Source organism: Hemicordylus capensis, chromosome 2, assembly GCF_027244095.1.
Source record: "Hemicordylus capensis ecotype Gifberg chromosome 2, rHemCap1.1.pri, whole genome shotgun sequence".
NCBI lineage: Eukaryota > Metazoa > Chordata > Lepidosauria > Squamata > Cordylidae > Hemicordylus > Hemicordylus capensis.
This window is the reverse complement of record NC_069658.1, coordinates 305,797,777-305,818,322: the sequence shown is the minus strand read 5'-3', so window position 1 is coordinate 305,818,322 and position 20,546 is coordinate 305,797,777. Positions and strand designations below refer to the sequence as shown.

The 20,546-nt window shown below is 38.5% G+C and overlaps 2 protein-coding genes across 14 annotated transcripts in view; one reads left to right on the top strand and one right to left on the bottom strand.

The window, feature by feature from the left end:
* The window catches only part of CCDC66 (coiled-coil domain containing 66), an 82,564-nt gene extending 80,909 nt beyond the window's left edge, over positions 1–1,655 (top strand). For all 6 annotated transcript variants that reach the window (XM_053296302.1, XM_053296298.1, XM_053296304.1 and 3 more), the window contains one exon: positions 1,293–1,655. In XM_053296302.1, coding sequence (XP_053152277.1) covers positions 1,293–1,379 — 87 coding nt within the window. In that variant the 3' untranslated portion in view covers positions 1,380–1,655. The remainder of the gene's footprint in view (positions 1–1,292) is intronic.
* The window catches only part of TASOR (transcription activation suppressor), a 166,930-nt gene that overhangs the window by 20,604 nt on the left and 125,780 nt on the right, over positions 1–20,546 (bottom strand). For 5 of the 8 annotated variants that reach the window (XR_008316188.1, XR_008316189.1, XR_008316187.1 and 2 more), the window contains exons 18-23: positions 11,920–12,884; positions 11,256–11,378; positions 9,668–9,827; positions 8,316–8,424; positions 7,646–7,824; positions 7,394–7,552 (exon numbers count right to left, since the gene is read on the bottom strand). Coding sequence is in view for 3 of the 8 variants with exons in the window: in XM_053296285.1 (XP_053152260.1) it covers positions 6,238–6,794; positions 7,394–7,552; positions 7,646–7,824; positions 8,316–8,424; positions 9,668–9,827; positions 11,256–11,378; positions 11,920–12,884 (2,252 nt within the window). In the remaining 5 variants the exon portion in view is untranslated. Of the gene's footprint in view, positions 1–2,734; positions 7,070–7,393; positions 7,553–7,645; positions 7,825–8,315; positions 8,425–9,667; positions 9,828–11,255; positions 11,379–11,919; positions 12,885–20,546 lie in introns of those variants that run through there. The other 3 variants (XM_053296285.1, XM_053296288.1, XM_053296289.1) reach the window with 2 other exon arrangements.

Sequence of the window (20,546 nt, the reverse complement as noted above, 5' to 3'; positions counted from 1 at the left end):
AAAGCAAGCTTGACTCTGTCCATACTTCCATCTTGTCTGTCGGTGGTTGTTGGTGAATAGCAGCAATCATGGATAGAGCCATCCAGAAAACTGGAGATGCGAAGCCAAAGAGCAGTGTATGAATTGAAATGGTGCCCTTTCAAATGTGTTATCTTCGATTCACAGAAGAACTGTTTTACAGCTTGTGTTAAAGCAGTGTGTTGGGGAAAGTTAAAACTAAATATGGGGGATGTTCATATACTTGAGCAAACTCTTACATGAACAGAAGCATGGGAACAGCTATCGAACTACCTACTGCTACATGAATTCTTACACAAGCATAGTAACTATCTTGCAACCATCTTCCTTCTGCTCATGTTTCTTTAGACAGCATATTGCCCAATGTCTGTTAAAACCAAAGTCACAATAAGTCACAATATCAGGTGGGGAAGATAACTGCTTCTAGCAAGAACTGAAGGGCAGGTATTTCAAAATCCTTATCTCCTACAAAAACTTAGCACCTTTTTGTTCCAACCTAGGAAACATTTCAAGGGAAGGAAATGGTGGATAATCAATTTTAACTGCACAGAAGCTGCCTTTATCTTAAACTGTGTGGTGGATGGACATGTAATGACAGACGTATTTTGAAATTACATAAATCTAAAAAATAAAATTGATTTTGTGTGATATTGTGGTTATGTATTATTTTGTGTTTGAATGTGAAAAGTGGCATATATTTTTATTTTAAAATGTTGTGTTACATTTTAGCAGTCCTTGTGTGGAATAAGTGACTCCCCCTCCCCTTCTTTGTAACAAACAAATATGATTATACAGTATCCATTTTCCTAGCACCCATTTTTAAACAAGCAGTCAATGATCATGAATGTGTGTATGAAAGCAAGCTTTTCTGTTGAACTTTTAATGTGGTATTATACCCAGTTACCAAGTTTCTCCTTATCATTACAAATGTTTATATACCACTTTTCAACATTCTCCAAGCAGTTTAGAGAGTTTGCTACATGAAATGTTTATGAATTTGGTTTCCTCTTAGAATTCTAATTTTGGCATATGGCTCACTCCCCAACATTCTCTACAGGACAAATACAGGCACTTGTTTGTAGATAAATGGCAACATTGGTTCCACTGCTGTTCTTGTCTGTGAGGAGGAAGGTATTTCATTCCTAACCTGGGAAGGAAAATGCAGTTTTTATCTATTTTCCATGATGTCCTTTTACCTCTATTTCCTGTTCTGCATAGGTTACTACTTCGGACTTTATTCTGCAAGAATCAAACTCATTCATTTCTCTTTTCAGGGCCTCCTCCAGAAGCAGAAAGAACTGGAGACATGTCTTATTCCAAGCATTATAAGTCAAGAAGAAAGTTTTATTTCACCATTTTAAGTACTCCAAGGATTGATAAACTTATTTTATTACAATGGCACTTTGTACTTACTACTGTAATTATGAACCATATCTGTATTACAATGTGGACTTTTGTTCAATTTGAGGATGCTTGAATAACTGACTACATGTTTCACATGCTGGATAGAACTTCCATCAGTAGAAGAATATCTTTAGCAGGAAGTGACACAATAGCATGTGGCTTTGTTTACATGGAAAATTTGTATAATTTAAATTGTGTGTTTGGCATGAGAAATAAATTATTAGGCATTTGAATGCAATGGTTTATTTTGTATAGCCAAATGTTTATATACTGCTTTTCAACAAAAAGCTGTTTACATAGCAAAATATAATTCCAATTTTTAATTTCAGCATTAATCATCCAGTAATGTTGTCAGGCCACTATTCTGCAGTGTTATGAAAGCCACATTTTAAAGGGGTGTTTGTAAAAACAGAGAACACACAATTCAAAAGGCTGTCCTTTGTTTTCCACAAAAATATATTGTGCCAAATCCTACATAAACAATATTGCTACCCAGTAATGCAAATCAATACAATGTGACAATCTTGTTAGTCTAAACTGGAGAATGTTTTTTAAAATGTGTTTTAGTGTAGTGGCAGGATTGGTGTGGGTATAGAGAAAGGAGTGGATGAGTTTTCTGGGTAGTGAAATGCAATCAATGATAAGGTGTAGTATTGAAGACAACTTGGAAACTTGCAATTTTCCAATAAAAGCGTGATTCTGCACTTGTTGCCAGATCATGCTAAATTCCATATATATCTGCTACAGATGCACTGAAAACTCCCAGTCCTTTGTTTAACCTTCCATGATGATCTTGCTACAGGCAGCATACTGAGCACTGTTTTATCAGATTTCAGATCAGAGCATAGAACTCTTCATAGTGACTTCCTAGATCAACTTCCAGCCAGGTATTTTGTGTAGAAGCAGTCCTTAAGTTTATCTACTCCATCAGTATACTGCACAATAATGTGTGGATCTCATTTGCTACATGTATTCATTACATCTTCCATTAGGCTACACTTTAAAGCACAATATTTCAGTAACTGGATTAATGCATTTCTTCTGTCAGATAGGGCACACATTAATGTGCAAATGCCATGGGTACTTAAGTGATGAGCAATTCGTTCTTTGTGCTTGCATTTAAAAAAAAATGTTGATTTTTGAAAACACAAGACACAAGGCTGTGCATTCCTTCTACTGTACTGGTACATACCTAGTGCCCTGCTTCTTACAAAGAGACTGAGCACATCCATCTCCACAGCTATAGAACTACCATTATTTATATAAAGAAAATGTGCCAATAAGTGCATACAAAACACAGCTGACACTGATAAGCAATCAGGCTCTTTTATTAAACCAATTCACAATACAGCCAGATAATCTTCTCAGAAAATGATGTTGCCAGACGATGTCCCCATTCTGGAATGATACCTCTCAAATCACGCACTTCTTCCAGCGAGATCCAACTACCTAGTGCTTGCATAATTTATAGATGTATTCAGTTAGGGTAATAATGTGGTGATTATAGTTGCATGTAATTAGACTGGACACATGATGGGATGCTTTCACACCCATCTGGCAATTTAAAAAGTTGTGTAAATTAGAAAAAACTACAAAGTGCATATAATCATATTCATCCAGTTGCTACCATAAGAATACCCAATACAATGTTTATTCTGTCTCTGTTTGCTCTTTTAGAAGTATGTCTAATACAGTTGACTTCATGATACATTGGTTCCACCTATTTGTGTAACTGGACATTCATAACTTATCCAAGCAGAACTCATCGAGATGCTTTGTGGTGCTGTGTGTACTTGTAGTAGAGTTTTAGCTGGCCTTAAAGTATGTGGTCTGTATAAAAGGTAATATGAATGCTGTTCCATCTTAATACTTTTAGAATGGATATCACACTATGGGGAATATGACTTAGAGTGGCTAAGTCATGACTTTGGGTGATTATGTCAAAAACCCTGATTATTTTTCTGTGTAACAGACTCATAGTCTTGTAATCTTAAAACGATAGTTCTCAAAATTCAAAGCAAACCAGTCTTAAACTGTACAGTATGTTTCAAGCAAGGTTACTCATATTAGACATATGAAACCACCTTCCTTCAAAATAGTGAATATGAGCTGCAACACCTTAACAGATTATTTGTATTGAGTTCAAAACCAACTAGATCAGCTTCAAAGTGAGTGGATAAAACTAGCTTAATTCAAAGTACTCCTATTTTTGACAACCAAGGGGTCACCATCAGCATGTTAACAAGATTTTATATTCAGAAAAAACCAGAAATGTTTGTACCACTGCATTTGCGTGGAACCCTGTGTCATTATCTGCTTCTATGACTGTGTTTTTGAAATGAACTATACATTTCTTACTCAGAAAGTGTTATTTGCTTGCCTAGCTGATCTTGGCACTGGGTTCGGCCAACAGCTAAAATACAGGGAAGGTGAGTAACTCTTCCTTATAAAGTCATCCTTTCTACCAAGGGCACTAAAAGCATACACCTCTCATAATCTGAAGCAGTCAACACAGGGGGAAGGAAGATAAAATATGTTGCTTGTACATGGACGACAGCAGCTCTTCCTCTGCCTCCATTCTAATAACTCAAAGATCTCTTTATGCACCCTGGGAATTTCAAGCCAACAACTTTTAGTACAACTTTGCAAACAAGTCCAGTAAAGCTGCTAGTTTGCAAACATTTATTTAACAATTACCCTATCTGTCCATGCATACCTGTTGTCATCTGTGGCCCAAAAGAGAATAATTATAGTTTCCCTACCACTGTCAAGACACTTTCATCTGGCACAAGTGACTAGGCGTATAGCAATTTTCAACTGTGTTTTAGTACAACTAAGTCTTGACTTCACACAGTCTCCTCCCTTTAATCTAATTGTCTCAGTTCAGTTTCTGCTCCATTTGATGAGTCTTCTAAAGATTGCATTCTTCCATGACGTGTATTGTTGCTTACTAGCTCCTCTGACTTTTAGCCTTGACATCTCTTATGCCTTTTTTCCTTCAATGGCAATATTTAATGCCTGTCCCCTCACAGTCTCAATTAAGAACACATTTATAGAGCACTCTTCACCTTCATTATTCAGAATTCTGCTGCTAGAATGTTTTACCTTGTCTACTAAATGCCTCTTATTGCCGCTCCACTTGAATTTCTTCCTCCTTGCATCCGAATCAAATTTTTGGCTATTACTAAGGTTTGTCACTGTTTTGCTTCAGCCTTCCTTAAAGAAGTTTTCCAAAATCCCTCTCAACTACCAGTTTAAAATACCAGTTTACCTACTTCAACTCCAGCATTGCCATCAAGTATAGATGCAGCTTAGGATTTATTACTTTTATTGTATAGCATTTGGAGTGTCATTTTTTCCTACAAGTGGCACTGCAGTATACAATTACCAAAAAAAAATTTTTTTTTGCTTAAGTTACTATATGAAATTGATTTCTTTATGAAGACTGGTGGTACTGTAATGTGTGATATATACATATCACAAGTCGTATGATGCTGTGTATATCTGCTAGGAGATAGTTTTATACACCATAAACCAAGTCCATATTAACAGAATATGAATCAAACACTATACTAACTTCTAAGAGAGGATTCTAAGCATTACAACCTTCTTTCTCTGCTGCTGAGGCCTACAATAAAGTTTCCTTATTCCAAATGAAAGGGCAGAATCCCATATCAAAAGACAGTCCATCAAGATTACATGATTAAGGCTGCAATATTATACAAATTAGATGCATTTAAACCCACTGATTTAAAGGTGCACCTACAAAGGACTGGGCTGTCACTATTATGTCTAAAATGTTTCTTAAAAGCTTATATTCAGTTGAAAGAAACTAATGGAACATTTAGAGCTTTGGGCTTCAAATAGATCTTACTTAAGCTGAGCTGGATTTTAAAAAACCATAACTAGTTCCAAGCAACATTTGGATTTCTGTTTCTTGAAAAGCAGCCCCACCCCCATGTTGTATGGCAAACTACTTTTGAAACCAATGAAAGTCTCAAAAGCAGTTTGTAATACGATATGAGGACCAGCCATTCAAGAAGTAGAAGTAAAAAAAACAAACCCCAAAAAACTACTGGGCATACCAAAGCCCTTGAGTGTACCTAAGTAACCATTTGAATCCCAGCCATCATGTTTTCTATTCATACATGCTTAGTTGGAAAAAGTAATCCAAGAGTGACAAAGGCAAAACACATCCTTTTGCTGCACCTATTTCCTGGAAACAGATGGCAGGACAAAATGCAACTTGCTACTTTGATCCCATATGGATGATGATTTTATTTTCAAAATTGAACTGCACCATTGGTTGTTCTAACTGAGGTATGTAGCCAAAAATCCAGGATATTGGTTAAAATAATAGAACTGCCTTTATAGCTATATAAAGATCTTGTACAAAACTGTCAAATACGTACATAACAGCTTTGATAAAGAAAAAAAATTTGTTTGGATATCCTGTTACAACTTTGCTTTAAAAATTAAGCCTTCCCATTTCACATATGCTTCAAGCAAACATTCAGTTTACATTAAGACAGACTTCAAACTGAAGTCTCAATTACAAGTCAAATACAAAATGTAAAAACTTAAAAGTGCCAACAAGTTCATTCAAGTACAATAACTGTTAAAAATATATATATATATATATATATTTATTTCAAACTCCAGGAGTTTCAACTGGTACAGGCCATCATGATTTAAATAAGACAGGAAAACATTTGGAGAGACAGAAAGTGTTTTGGATCAGGGAATAGAAACAGTTAATTTACTTTTTTTTAGTAACAGAAAAGTCCACAACTTATAAAAACATTTCAGCTTTCCTTAATTCTGTTTTGAATATGGCCTGGAAGAATCACAACTGACATCCCAATTTCTGGGAGAAGACTGGTCTATATCCATGTTCTGGCTGTATGCAGTCAGAAAGTAGCTCCCACCTTCTTGATTCTGACCTGCAGACATTGGGTATGTTGCTCCCAGAAATGTCTGATGAGTGAGAACATTAAAATGACTGAACTGATGGGGCACACTTAACTGTCTATTGTAAACCTGAAAGTTATTGAAAGGAACTTGTTCAACTGAATTGGTTCTTTCTCCTTCTGTAGAGCATGTTGTAGAAACAGGAGTAACTGGCTGTATATCCTGCATATTAATTTTAGATGTTTTTTCTGTCAGAAGGTTGTGTCCTTCAGTAGACAGCTGTGTACCAGTTTGAGAGTTTTGCTTAGAGTCTGTTCCATGTGATCCTTTGGTCTCTGTCTGAAAACCTTCCAAGTGGGAACCATACTTTGAGGCATCATTGCAAACTTCTATTTGTGATGTTTCATCCCCTGAATCCAAAGACATGTCCTCCTCATCCTTTTCATCGTTTTCTACAAGAACTACATCAAGAAGAGAAAATTCCTACTCTTTGAAATAAAAAACTTGTTTAAAAATACTACGCACTACTCACACAGTGTTAGGCTTCAGGTCTGAAAGTCGCATATCACTTAAGGGCTGGTCTTCTGCCATTTTTGTTCACTTACTCAACACACATTTAACTCTCTGTGTGAGCGTCCGGATATTCCGATGCTAAAAGCTTCTGCGAAATGTGTTCATGCTTACTGTTGGGAAACCCCAACTTCCAGCTCCAAAGGATTTAATGTCAAAACAGCATCTAAAGTTATACAGCAGGTCAGTATTTGACACAAACATTACCCAATACAATTACTGACACCCTCACTCACTGCTAGTTTTTCAAATTCATATCCACTAGCTTTGTCATTACCCCTCTAAAACTCATGGGAATTTCTTGAAAACTCCATTGTTAGTCCAATTCCATATTTTATAATGCTACACGGCACTATAATTTGCTTTCCGGTCTTTAAATTGTGCCTCAAGTTGCTTTCTCTCATGGCCTATTGGCCATTTATATTAGGAGAAGATGCTGCCTATTTCTAGCTATCTATATGTGAACAAGATCAATGAAACATGTTATTACCTGATTGTCTTTCATGATCAATGGGGGAAGGAAGTCTGTTTTCTTCAGAAACTGAGTTATGGTAGCCAACAAGACGTTTAAAGTTGTGCATGAAGTAGTCAACTGTAGTAACCACTATTCCATTATCAGCGTACGTTTCAAATGCAGAAACATTCTTTTCTAAGTAAGGAGAAAACAAAATGTTTTGCTATATACCTATAACAAACATCACCTATTTTTTTTTTAAAAAGACAGTTCTTAATGATTTTCTACCTGTCAGGAAGACAATGTGCCTCTGTTGTATATTCTGAGCCTGAAGTCTTATGAGACAGTCTAATTCAGGAGGATTTCGGGTTTGAGAATCACATTGATGGTATGACAGAATCTCTACCATGTGTTTCTTTTGATAAGTATTCAGAAGTGTCAGCAAGCTCATAGCATTTGTATTCATTCTGCAAATTAAATACATAAACAGATAGGCCAAGAAATCTTATCTGCCTAAAACAGAGTGTGATTTCTGCATTTAGGTCAAGGCACACCATATACATCTTAGCTAAAATCAACATGCTAGTTTTTCTAAGTCCTTTCAGAAAGAGATTACAAATTATAGTCATTTCATAAATGAAAGCAGAGCCCTAAATAGAACTAGTTGGCATACTGGTAGAAGAAACCTGTGTAGAGTACCTATAATCCAGATATTAAAGATGGAAGGGAAAATAACCCAATATAAAGGGTGCCGGCTACACAAGAAAAAAAGAATTTGGTTGTTAAATAAAAGAAATAGGTGTTTAAACATGGGCTTGAAACTAGTATGGAGAGCAAGTGAGTGACGCTACAAAAGCATTAAGATCAGGACTCCATTTCAACAGAGAAATTCTAAATGACTGAACTTCAGTATTCCATTATCCCAATATGGTTTAATACTTTGATATGTAATACCTACCTCCCAAGTTCCTTCAATTTTTTCTGGATTTTACAGTGAACTTTCCATTGCCACTTCCCATCTGGAGTACTCAGTTCTTCAAGAAACTTCAGAAACTTGTTAAGTTTGTCTGGTTTTGAAAGCAGAAAATACATACTAGTTTTAGAAATAACTTAAAATCTAAATTTCCACTGAATCTTTCTAATCTTAATTCTGAATACTGAACTTTAGTCACCACATTCAACAAAATTTTCAGCATTAATCTAGAACATTTAAACATGTGGATGGGCCTGTAGTTCTTAAGTTCATTTTGATTACTGAGTCACATCTGTGTTTTGATTGCTGCTATTTGGTTCTTTAGAAGTGAAGTTTTTATACTTTTACATGGAGATCAACTCTTATAAAGAGAAGATTTTAATAAAGCAGTAAGAATGATTGCTGGATAGAACGATGAATGATTGTTGAATGAATGCTGAATGATCGTTGCCTAGAACACACACATTATTTAAGTATTTGAAATATTTTTCCAAGTAAATATTTTCCCTGGCAATGTTTAAAACCTTTCCATTTGAGGAATTCAAAACTGGGCTCTTATACCACATTTCATTACTGACTGGAAGACTACATTACTATACAGCACAAAATGAGTAACATTTCCAGTCTCCTAACAGTGGTTTGAAATTAGGCGCATGCTATGAGTTTCCCAGCCCTTCCTCCTTATGCACAGCCCCTTTATAGCTTGTTTTAACTATGGCACCGTGTCACATCTGCAACAGTTAATGCTATTGAGTTAGGATGTGAAGCAGGTTTACAAAATGTGGTTGACAAACACTGATTAGTACTAGCCATGGATAGCACAAGGGCAGATGCAACATTATATGCCATGGAAAGGAGTGGGAGTTCATGTGGGATAGATACTGAAGGCACAAACCTGCAGTATGCCTCTGATTCTCCATCCATGATTAAGAATTCAGTAACATCTCATATGCACCAAATACGTGTCTTCACATCAGTCAAAGACAAATAATGGGCACATTACATGGTTAACTGCACACCTATATTAGTAAGATTGTATGTTTACAGTCTTACTTATATGATTGGATGGAGCCTGTTAAATGTTTTGTACAGCACTTAGATTTGAGGCACCTTATTACAACTCATATATGGTTGAACAATGTTTTCACAACTAGTAGTTTTTTAGAATTTCACAGCAATGCTTTAATACACATTCACTGAAGGTTTATAAAACCCCATGAACCAATGCCTTAGCTGACAGAGCATAAAAACTGCACTGCTGTATTAGGCATTTTAAATGTTTTTCAGTGTAATACTTTCCATGGCCATATTTTAAAAAAATCAAAAAAAAATCTTACCAACTGTGACAGACTCTGGAGTAAGAACAGATTCATCAGACACAACGAAGCCACCAGAAACAAATAATTCATTGTATGTATGATTTTTCACATCATCCAAACTGTCAACACCAGCGAAATTGACACACGAGAGTTTCTTCAAATCTACTAGACATGGTATCTATTTGAAGAAAATATATAGTTAAAATTAGGTAATAAGAATAAGCCAAGGGCCAGGCAGGTTCATATGTCACAGGGACAATGAAACAATCTATGGTTTATTAAACAAATCTGGACAATCACCCAATCAGTTTGTTTCACCAAACCATGGTGTGTTCATGTCCTGAACCTTCTCTTTGTCCCTGATCAAGTCCCAGATGCAGTCCTGCTGCTTTACTGTGCCCTACTGCTGGCAAGTCTTTATCCTGTCAGCTACTCGCCAACCATTGGTCCTTGTTAGAAGGGGACACATAAGCTCCGCATGAGCTCCTTTGGGACTTCTACTGGAATTCTCCAACAGCTCTTGGCACAGTTCAAAAGCAAAAACAGCAGTCTGCTCACCAATCACAGTTAACCATTTTATCCCCACGGTCTAAACCCATTACACCCCAGATGTACCTTTAAGCTGCTTCAAAACACCACTGTCCCCTGGGAATCGCTCTAATACCTATTGTCCAAGATGCAACTCAAAGTACTGGATTGATGAACACACAAAGCATTTTGCAGCAATGAAAACGTTAACTATACACTTTAGTGCTATGTTGCAAACAGTTAAAGGGGGAAAAGTTAAACTTAATAAAAAACCTGACATTTACAATTCCTTAATTGATCTTCTGTTTTTGCTTTGACAAAAATCACAATGGGATGCATATGATCTACTGGCATTCATTTGCGTGTGGCAATCTAGGCAACTGCCTAGATATTCTGCATTTAAAAGGAATGGTGAGTTGCTTCAGTGGGATACTGATAAGGGATACTCAACCTGTATAGTTAGAAAAAACCAAGGATGACAAACCAGGCTACAAAACTAGATTAGTGTGTCTAAAATAAAGAGTGCCAGAGTTGGTGACGTGGCATTGTTTTGGATGTTAAAACTTAGCACAATTAAATGAAATAAACAATAGTTCTGCACTACATCTGAATCTGCCCATTATGTTTGTTGGTTTATTTTTTTATTTATATACCACTTTTTATTAAAATAATCTTAAAGCGGTTTACAATATCAATGCACAATTAAACACAAAAGTACAGATGATATAAATATTAAAAATATCTCTAAAAATCTAAAAACCTATTAAAAATACATAACACACAAAGCAGCAGCAGTAAAAAACCCCACAATATTTTCATTTAAAAGCCTTGGTGAAGAGCCACATCTTTACTTGTTTCCTAAAACCTTTCATGGAGGCTGAGGAGTGGATGCCAGCCAGGAGAGCATCCTAAAGCCTGGGGGCAATGACTGAGAAGGCCCTGTCCCGCGTGCTTGACAGCCAAGCCTCTCTCACTATTGGCAGGGCAGCAATAAAGTATCAGTAGAGCATATGAATGCCAATAAGTGAAAAAGACATTACTGTTAGTGGAACTCACAAAGATGACAGCCTTCACCTACCTTATGAATTAGACTGGCAATATCTTCATTTTGAATAATTATAAGCAGTTTATCAAACTCTGCTCTTTTTTTCAAGAATTGCTCAGGATGGCACTCTGTATTACGGAGATCAAGGAGATATTCCTAAACCAAACAAGTGCTAGATCAATGCAATTTGCTTTAACCTTCCAAAGAACAATATACTTACATACTGAGACCCTTGATAAGAGGTAAACATGCAAGAATTTTACTGAAGGTCATTTACTATACAAGGATTATGTCTGATCATTGAGCAGAATATACCAACTGCATGTTTTATTTATACCTCTCTGAAACTTCATCTTATTTTAAACAACAAGCAATTATCCAATCTTCCAGCATTCTAAACAACTTATGAAGTTTTAAGAAAAACTTTCATCTTACTGTTCCCTCAATATATTTGCAGCAAAAGTCAAGTGATTCTCTGTTTTTGTTTTAAGGAATCATGTCTCCCTTAAGGTTTTACTGGAACCAAACAGAACTGGCAAATAGTAAGATACAGGACTCTATTACTGCCAATGTCATACTTAAACTAGTTGAGATATTGTACTCAACTCGTACATGACCTCCAAAAATACCCTAGTACACAAGCATATAAACACCGAACATAACACAGAACATAATTCATAAAAAGCCCAAAACATACCTTTATTTCTTTACAAAGCATACTCTCTTGTTCTTCATGAATGTAGAATTTCACAATGTTTTTTTGCCTTTGCACATCTTGCATAATTTTCACAAAACTATCAAATACTTCAGGTTTCAACTGGCTTATGAAGCCAGCCAAGGCTGGCTGGGTTGTCAAGTTTGTGGTATTATCTACAGGCCTTGGGGTTTTATCTGGTTGCTGCAGAGGGTCCTCAGTTGAAACATCTGAATCAGCTATCAACTTCATCCCTACACTGGTGGTTGCTGGACACTGTTCCTTTCCAATATCCAAGATCACTGACTGATTCTGCTCGTTAATGCTTGGATTCTCTTCTACACTGCTACACAGTGGCTCTGGCAAGGGTTCCACATCAAAATCATTTTCAACAACTACAGGCTCTTCTAATGACAGATTCAGTACAGTATCAATAACCGAATCATCTGCTGGTCCAGGACTGCAAGGAAATTGTGCACTTTGGATACCAACATGTGAAGATGACAAAGCAACAACATTGTTGAGTTTTTCGCTAAGTGCCTCTATGTATTCCTGGACAGCAATTTCTGATGCCTGTAAACATATATATTCAGAAAGCTTCATGACCCTTTCCTGGGCTGAAAGAACAGGTCTGGATATTCTACTGACATACATTATATTCTTCTGTTGCAAAATCTCCTGAATCTTATTGGTGAAAAGATTGTATTCTTCTAATATTGCTGTTTCTATTAATCCACTTATGGGGTGTTTACTTGCAAAACTGTGCTCTGCTTCAAGTTCACCCTGATCTTCAAATTTCTCCTCTTCTGTATATATACCATCATCTAGTCTTCCTTTCTGTACATCTGAGAATGCAGAATATGGAAACTGATAATCTGAACTTCTTTGCCTGTTTATCACCCGGGGGTCATTTTCAGATGCATCCTTTGGTGGTGAGTAAGCCAGTGATTCTTCTGGAGACTTTAGGCCTACATAGAAAGAGTCAATAATGCATTATCTTTTAAAAATCCCAAAGGCACACGTTAAAGATGGATGTAGTCACACAAATTAACTCTACTGTACTGCATTTAAAACCAATATCATCTTGAACTCTGAGGATGGCAGTCTTTTTTGTTTTATAACCTAATTTTATGAGCTACTTTGCCAGGTGAGCAGCCTAGAGCACCAGTTTGAGGGCATACCTGATGTCCTTACTGCTTGAACGCAACCTCACCACCAGTGTTTCTGCTACAGCAGTTAAGTGCATCAATGATATTGGTGTTAATCAGTTTTTACCAGATGTACTCTAATGGCTATTTTAAAGGCCCAGGAATCAAGAGCTCAGCTCTACACCTCAGACTTTTGCCATTAAAGTGTACTTATGGCAGGTAGTGCTGAACTACTCTGCCCTACTAGTCAAGCTCCAATTGCTATGCTAATTGCTGGATTACGTAGCAGTTGGGAGTTACTGGACTTGTTGCTGCTACTATGACAGCAGCAGGTATTGTTTACCGCCCTCCCACCATTACTCTGTTTGTATGAGCTGCAACATTTTAAAAACTTACAACATGAAAATAAAAAACAGAAAGATGTAAGCTACAGGGAAACCACAAGTTCTTCATATTGGAACTAGTTCCAAGTTCCTCCCCACCCCCAAGTTAAGCATCATCCCCCTACATACACACACACACCCCATGACGTATGCAGTATTTTTAACATGTAGCTTCTTGAGGGCACAAACAGCAACTGAACTCTCACAAGAATGTAAGAATATAAACAGATATATTTATGCAAATATGTATTAGCATAAATATTTCAACACACAACTTCTATTCCCATCCCATAAATTTCTTTCCCCTCTCCCCCCTGTCTCTAAATCACTCGGCACAGGTCACAATCCACAGTGTGGGCCAGTGGCACAGCGACCACACCACCCAGGACCGACGAAAGATGATTTGCAGGCCCCTGGGGGTGTGGAGGCCCTGGACTTCAGCCCCAAAGTCCAGGGGTAAGAGCATCTGAGTACTTCTATGCATGTATAATTACACTATTTTGATCAATATTGCATATTTAGGATAAAATTGTACCTTTTAACCAAGCATTCATCTTGCCAACATATAGGTTATAATGTAGATTTGTAGCTCTGTGTGCACACATGTGTACGTACACACACACACACACACACACACACACACACACACACACACACACAGAACTACATATACAGTATAGACAAAGAAATATATATAGATTTATAGATACAGAAGAACCTCTGTATTCATGGGGGTTCCGTTCTCCACAATTACTGCAGGTAAGGAAACCGCAAATACTGAGTAATTGAAGCAACGGGATTGGAGAGATTAGGTTTCCGGAGATCAAAAAAGGTACCAAAAATGGACAGAACTGCCTGAAAATCATTGGGGAAAGTGCCCTACTGTGCCCAGTCTGTCCCCAGCTGCCCAGCAAGGCCTCCAAAATGCTTCAATTGGCAGTTTTTAAATCCAAACATTGAGAGCCCCCCCCACTTTAGTGAGCCAAAAAATGGCTCCCTTAAACAAAATGGTGAGCAGAAATGACCTCAGAGATCATTTCCACCCAGCCCCAACCCACAGATACACAAGTCTTAACCCTTTTTCTGCTGATTTTCCCCTGCATATAATGAGGTCAGGTGCCAATTACCCTACCGTGGATATGCGAAACTAAGAATGTTGACTGCATGATTAACGAGGTTCTCCTGTATATGTATCTATCTATATTTAGTTGCCTTACCACAACTTCAAGTGAAGCTATACAAAAATCACAAAAGTGGAATTCACTAGCATGCACAGATTATTTAAAAGAATAATATACAAACTGCTTAGTAGTTTAACATAACATAGAGACAGAAGAACTACAAATGAAATCAGAACACAAATGAAACACTCAAGAACTCTTTCAGACAGTTGCATACTCTCCATAAAGGAAGATCTCTTAGAGCAAAACACTTCCACGTTTTTTGCTGTATAATTAATGAACATAGAAAATACTTAAGTTGTAAATGGGCAGGTTCCACTTGATTTATGGAAGTCCCTCACAAGTCTCTAATAACAGATGATGTTTAAAATTTAAAGTTTTGGTTTAACTGTCATACACTTCAAGTATTGCATATCATACAGACTGATTGTTAAGGTAGCACTAAGAGAAATCAGCTCCAAGCTCTCATCTGCATCAACTACCATCAATAAGTAAAGTATTGAGCAACACTTTAGGTGCCACCTCACAAATAGCTATTCCTACCATCCCTTCAAGTCACTAAAGGCAATGAGAACAAGTTGATTACCAGTAAACACTGATCACCAGAGTTGGGATAACATAGCTGCTCTATGGCAGTCAGGCACTGCAACAGGCCAGTCGAAGGCTGCAAATGATGCCACAGTCTTTACTGAGCAGGTCCTGATGGTCTTGGGGGAAAGGGCAATGAGCCATTGTACACCAGTTTAATGGTAGAAGTGGTCCATCACAAATGGCACTGAGAGTGGACTAGCAAGCCCTTGCGAGGACTAGAGTAGTAGCAGATGAAAAGATGTGGGGTGTGTCAGAATGAGGAAGCTTGGTGAATGTAAAATGAAAGGGGTTGATAGACATTAAGCAAGAGTAAAAACCTACAACAGATGATCTGTTAGTGATCCACAACATGTATGCCATCAGAGATTGGGGAAGTAAAATAATCAGGAGTGATATGTCCTGTGTCATGTTTAATATAGACATTACACTTGGCAGGAAAGAAGCATCTGGACAGAGAACAATCTTGTCATACTGAAAAACTCAAGATAACAGGTGTGGGATTGGAAGGAAGGTGGACATAATGCTTTTGCAGGAGGTAGAAGAGTGGCAAACCATGATTATTTTTCAACGTGGGAAGTTTAGGATGCAGTGCACATAGTCAGTGAGGAGTTTGTGAAAGACCCATGGCAGGAGAAGGAACAAGAGGGAATGGGTCATGTCCAACCTCGCTGAAAGATGCCTGGCAATGTGCTATTTATTAAGTCATGGCATAGCTGAGCATGGAGGTTCTAGAGGATGTACCAGCATCCATTTGTGTGAAGGCAAACAAGGTATCTTTATTATTATTATTTTACACTTATATCCCACTCTTCCTCCAAGGAGCCCAGAGCGGTGTACTACATACTTGAGTTTCTCTTTCACAACAACCCTGTGAAGTAGGTTAGGCTGAGAGAGAAGTGACTGGTCACCCAGCTAGTTTCATGGCTGAATGGGGATTTGAACTCGGGTCTCCCCGGTCCTAGTCCAGCACTCTAACCACTACACCACGCTGGCTCCCAGAGAATATACTCTGACAGAACATTGTGGACAAAACACCAGTCCCAGGAGAAGGAAAGCAAAAGAGAAGAGAGACTAGAATTCTGAGTTGCCTTGCTTGTGGATGTATCATTTGTAATCGATGACACATTGTTGAAGTGGGGGGGCCTCTCTGTACTACTACTCCTTTGACTAGCAGGCTAGATGTCCAGAGGGGTTTATAAATGGATCCATAAAACTATTCCAGAAAACTGATACGGAAATGTGAAGTGCATGGGACCAGGGTGTGCAGTAACCATGTTTCTATCACAGTGAACTCCCCAGCTTGAGACAGAAGTATCGATGGTCCTTACCAGGAAACTGCTATGGGATAGTCAGCACAAGACTCAGTGGTGGATGGGTGTTGCAAAGTCTTGACTCGGGTTGGAGGCTTTGCTGAAACACTTTCAAAAACATTGCTGAAGAGGTCTTGTATGGAAGCAGACAAGGGGGACTACTGATGTGATGGCCAACATAAGAACCATAAGATATGGGATGGTTAGAGCTGAATGTGATGTGAAGCTGATCATGGATACAATCAATACATAGATTTATTTATTTATATACCGCCCTTCCAAAAATGGCTTATGGCAGTTTACATCAAAATCAAAACTATTATAACAGCATAATACCAATTAATAGTTAAAACATTTGAACAGTTAAAACCCTGGAAGGCCAGACCAAACAGATAGGTTTTAAGGGCTCTCCTGAAGGCCAATAATGAGCTCAGATTACAGATTTCTGCCGGGAGTGCATTCCACAGCCCGGGAGAAGCCACAGAGAAGGCCCGCCTTTGAGTCGCAACCCTACCAAGTGCTAGTCTGCGGTGTATTTCTTGACTGCTGGATCCTTTACTGTTGATGGTTGATCCTAAAAGGCAGAAGCTATCCACCACCTCAATGCCTTCATTATGAAAACAGTTATGAAGCAGCTAGAGCTCTTGAAAGAGTTGTTAGGGAAGAATGGGTTTAATTACAGGCTTGGAAAGCGAGGTACATATTTGCAAGCAAGACTTGGGAGAGATGAGTGGTCTGAGTGCAGAGGAGAGGAATCAGGATCTGATCAAGTAGCAATGCAGAAAAGTGCATGTATATTCTATGACCCTAAATTAGTAGTCACGAGAAAGAACTAGAGACATGGAGCCAAGTAGAGGGCTTGTGGAGTCATGCACACTTGGTGGGGGTGAAAGACTTGATGATGAAGAGATGGGCTTCAGCTTATAGAAGGACATATTTACATGATGTGAACCAAAAGGAATGATAAACTGATGAGTGAAGTGTGCAGCATCTTCTGGACACACGAAACCAGGTCTTGAATTGTAATTCCTTGGATTGGGGTTAAAAACAATGCCTACAGAAAAGTTGGTAGATCTAGGTTTCTGGAATCACTCCATTACATTATTGGAATGGGAACCAACAAGGACTTCTCCTTCAACTGGTAGATCTTCAACACAGAAGCAACTCTGGGGATCAAATCTAAGGATCCCAACCAGGCATGCTACTGTAGTATAATCACTACACTATAGTTGAAAAAAACAGGATCTAGTCTCATTTGTACTTGGGAAAAATTGTGTTTTTTTTCCAGACGTATTGGTGGTGTGACATGTACTGTACTTTTTATAACTGGGAATTTGTAGGGTTAACATTGAGATAGATTTAATACACTTTCCCTATCGCATCAACTTACAGTCATCACAATCAGTTGGGGTGATGGTGGTTTTCTCCCCATTTCAATATTATAATCTTCCTTGGGTTGGACATCCAACCTCCTCCATTCCGCCATACTGCAGTTGATCGAAATGGATCCCCACACTCCGGTCACACTGGGTATTGAAGTAGATATCCACGGTCATCACACTGATGACTGGAATGTGGGTATCCATTTCAATAAACTGTAACACACACTTACAAATGGATAGAAGGAAGAGGTTGGACTTCTGACTCCAAGGATGAAGCCATGTGTAAATGTTTGTTTGGCACAGTGCTGTAGATATTTTGTGTGTGTGTGTGTGTGGGGGGGAGAGATTAGGCTTGTCTCCTACAATTTTCTCTTTTTTTGTGGGGCGGGGGGAGATCCTAATGTAACATCTGAAGAGAGAGATGGAGATACCTTGGATTTGACTTCCAAGTGAGGTGAATCAGTTTTTATGTCTGTTTCAGGGCATAAATAATTCGGAGTAAGGGCCAGATGGACAGCATCATGCTCTCAGGTCAGTATAGAGGTTATGTAAGCATATGAAGCTGGCGGCATCATTGGATGTTTCAGAATGGAGAGCTGTGGAGGAGTGCTTGAAGTTGAAGGCATGGACTCAGATTCATGCCCATGGCGACTGCAGTAAACATGCAAACATATAGGATGCAACACAGGAGGGAACTGAATCACGAGATATAGTTGGATTGTCATAGCCCAAGAAAGAAAGAAAAAGAAGCAGTGGGAGAAGGTTTGTGATTAAGTATGATCAACTCCCTAGTAGTTCTAAAAGGGGAGCAAGCAATCCGATCCCAATCAAATTCAAGGAAGTGATCCCAGGTGACATGGTGGTAGAAAGTGGTGCATTTATGGCAAGCGGAACAGAAAAGAAAAGAGATCAAGTATACTCATTTCTAGGTGGGAAAGTATAATCACAGCAGCAGTTTTCCCAGTGTATACAACTTCTTAAGAATGAGATGGATGGAATGACTGGAGTGACAGGATGTCCAGGAGGTTGGAGAGGGAAAATACCTGGAGAATCAAGGTCACGGCAACTTTTGAGAGATATCTTGGGTGTTTAGGAGAGTAAGAGAGGGAGAGATGAATGAGAAAGTGAGGATTATATGAATCTGAGGATCAGATGGTCTGGAACATCAAAGTGAGGACTGCAATACAAGTGGACCTCGCTATATGTGGTCCTGCTACTCATGGTTTTGCATATCCACGGTCTACCAATTGTTAGCCAACCTCATTATCCGTGGATACAAAAAGGGCCAAAAGCCACATATCCATGGTTCTGGGATGGCCAGAAATGACCTTGGAGATCAGTCTGGCTGCCATTTTATGACAAGCAGCCATTTTGTGCCTCATTTGAACTAAAAACAGTATTCCCCCCTTGCAATTTTTCACAGGAAAACAGGGACTTTAGTACTTGGGGGGAGGCATCATTTAACTGCTGAAGGCCCACAGAGGCCTCATGAATAAGACAAATAAAGCAATTTATTTTGCCCTTCTAATCCCCCCCCTTTTGCCATTTTCCGGCCTCCAGGAACTGACCCCCCCCCACATCCCACTGACTTAAAGCCTCAGTATCCACACTAGTAGCAGAGCATGGGACCCCTGCAGATACCGAGGTCCACCTGGAGATAATCCTCCAAATCTGAAAGAATACATTGAGTTTCAGATGGGAATTCAACAGGACAAGACAACATAAGTTTTAAAACTTTGCTGGAGTTTCAAAAGCACTGGTTGAGACAAGAACACTAAGCTGTCTGAAGATGGCAGATCCTGGTGGTTGAGGAACAGAAGCAAAACATGATATACAACTGGGTGTTAGCTAAACCTTAGAAGGGGACAACACGTTCTTTTTATGCTGCTTCTTGTGCTCAGCAAGAATAAGCGCTTGGGTCTTTCTGCTTTTTGCAGAATTGGAAAATGTTATTGTTACAGGAAACATTAAGGTTGTAGTACCCAGCAGTGAACACAAATGGAGTGCAGAACTTGAAGGTAAGATCAAAACCAAAAGAGAAGAAACCAATAAAAGGTGGAGGTTTGAGGAACTCTTATCTCTGAATCTCCAGTTGTTGCCATGGCAGTAGCCACAGTTGTGCCAGAGACCTAAGGGGCTGAAACAGAGTTAGAAAAAAAGAACAGTTTCGTGTGTACACTTGAAGTCTAAGCCAAGAAATCAGAGGCCTGAAATGCTTTCTCCCAGCACTCTCTCCCATGAAGTTGTCTGAAGTCTAGTTGAACAAATGTGATGTGCTTGTTTGGTAGAACACTAATGGAAGCAAAGTCAACTTGATGTTCTTGAACAAAGCAGAAGAGACAGTGTTCATGGTCATTTGTCGCTGGAAGTTTATACCTACAAGTCCTGCACTTTTAAAAATTCTGAACATAAGGCCATGACCATGGCTAGTGGGGGGCGGGGGGGGGAGGGCAGTGAAGAAAAGGAAGATGTGAAGAATTATTTTAATAATACAAAGAAGAAAGGGCAAAGTCACTTAAAATAAAGGAGACAAGAGACAATCCTCATTATGATGCCACTGCTCCAAAAGGTCAAAGAAGTGCTGAGATGGGAAGTGCAGACATGTATTTGGATATGGGCTCTAGTCCCATCGAGG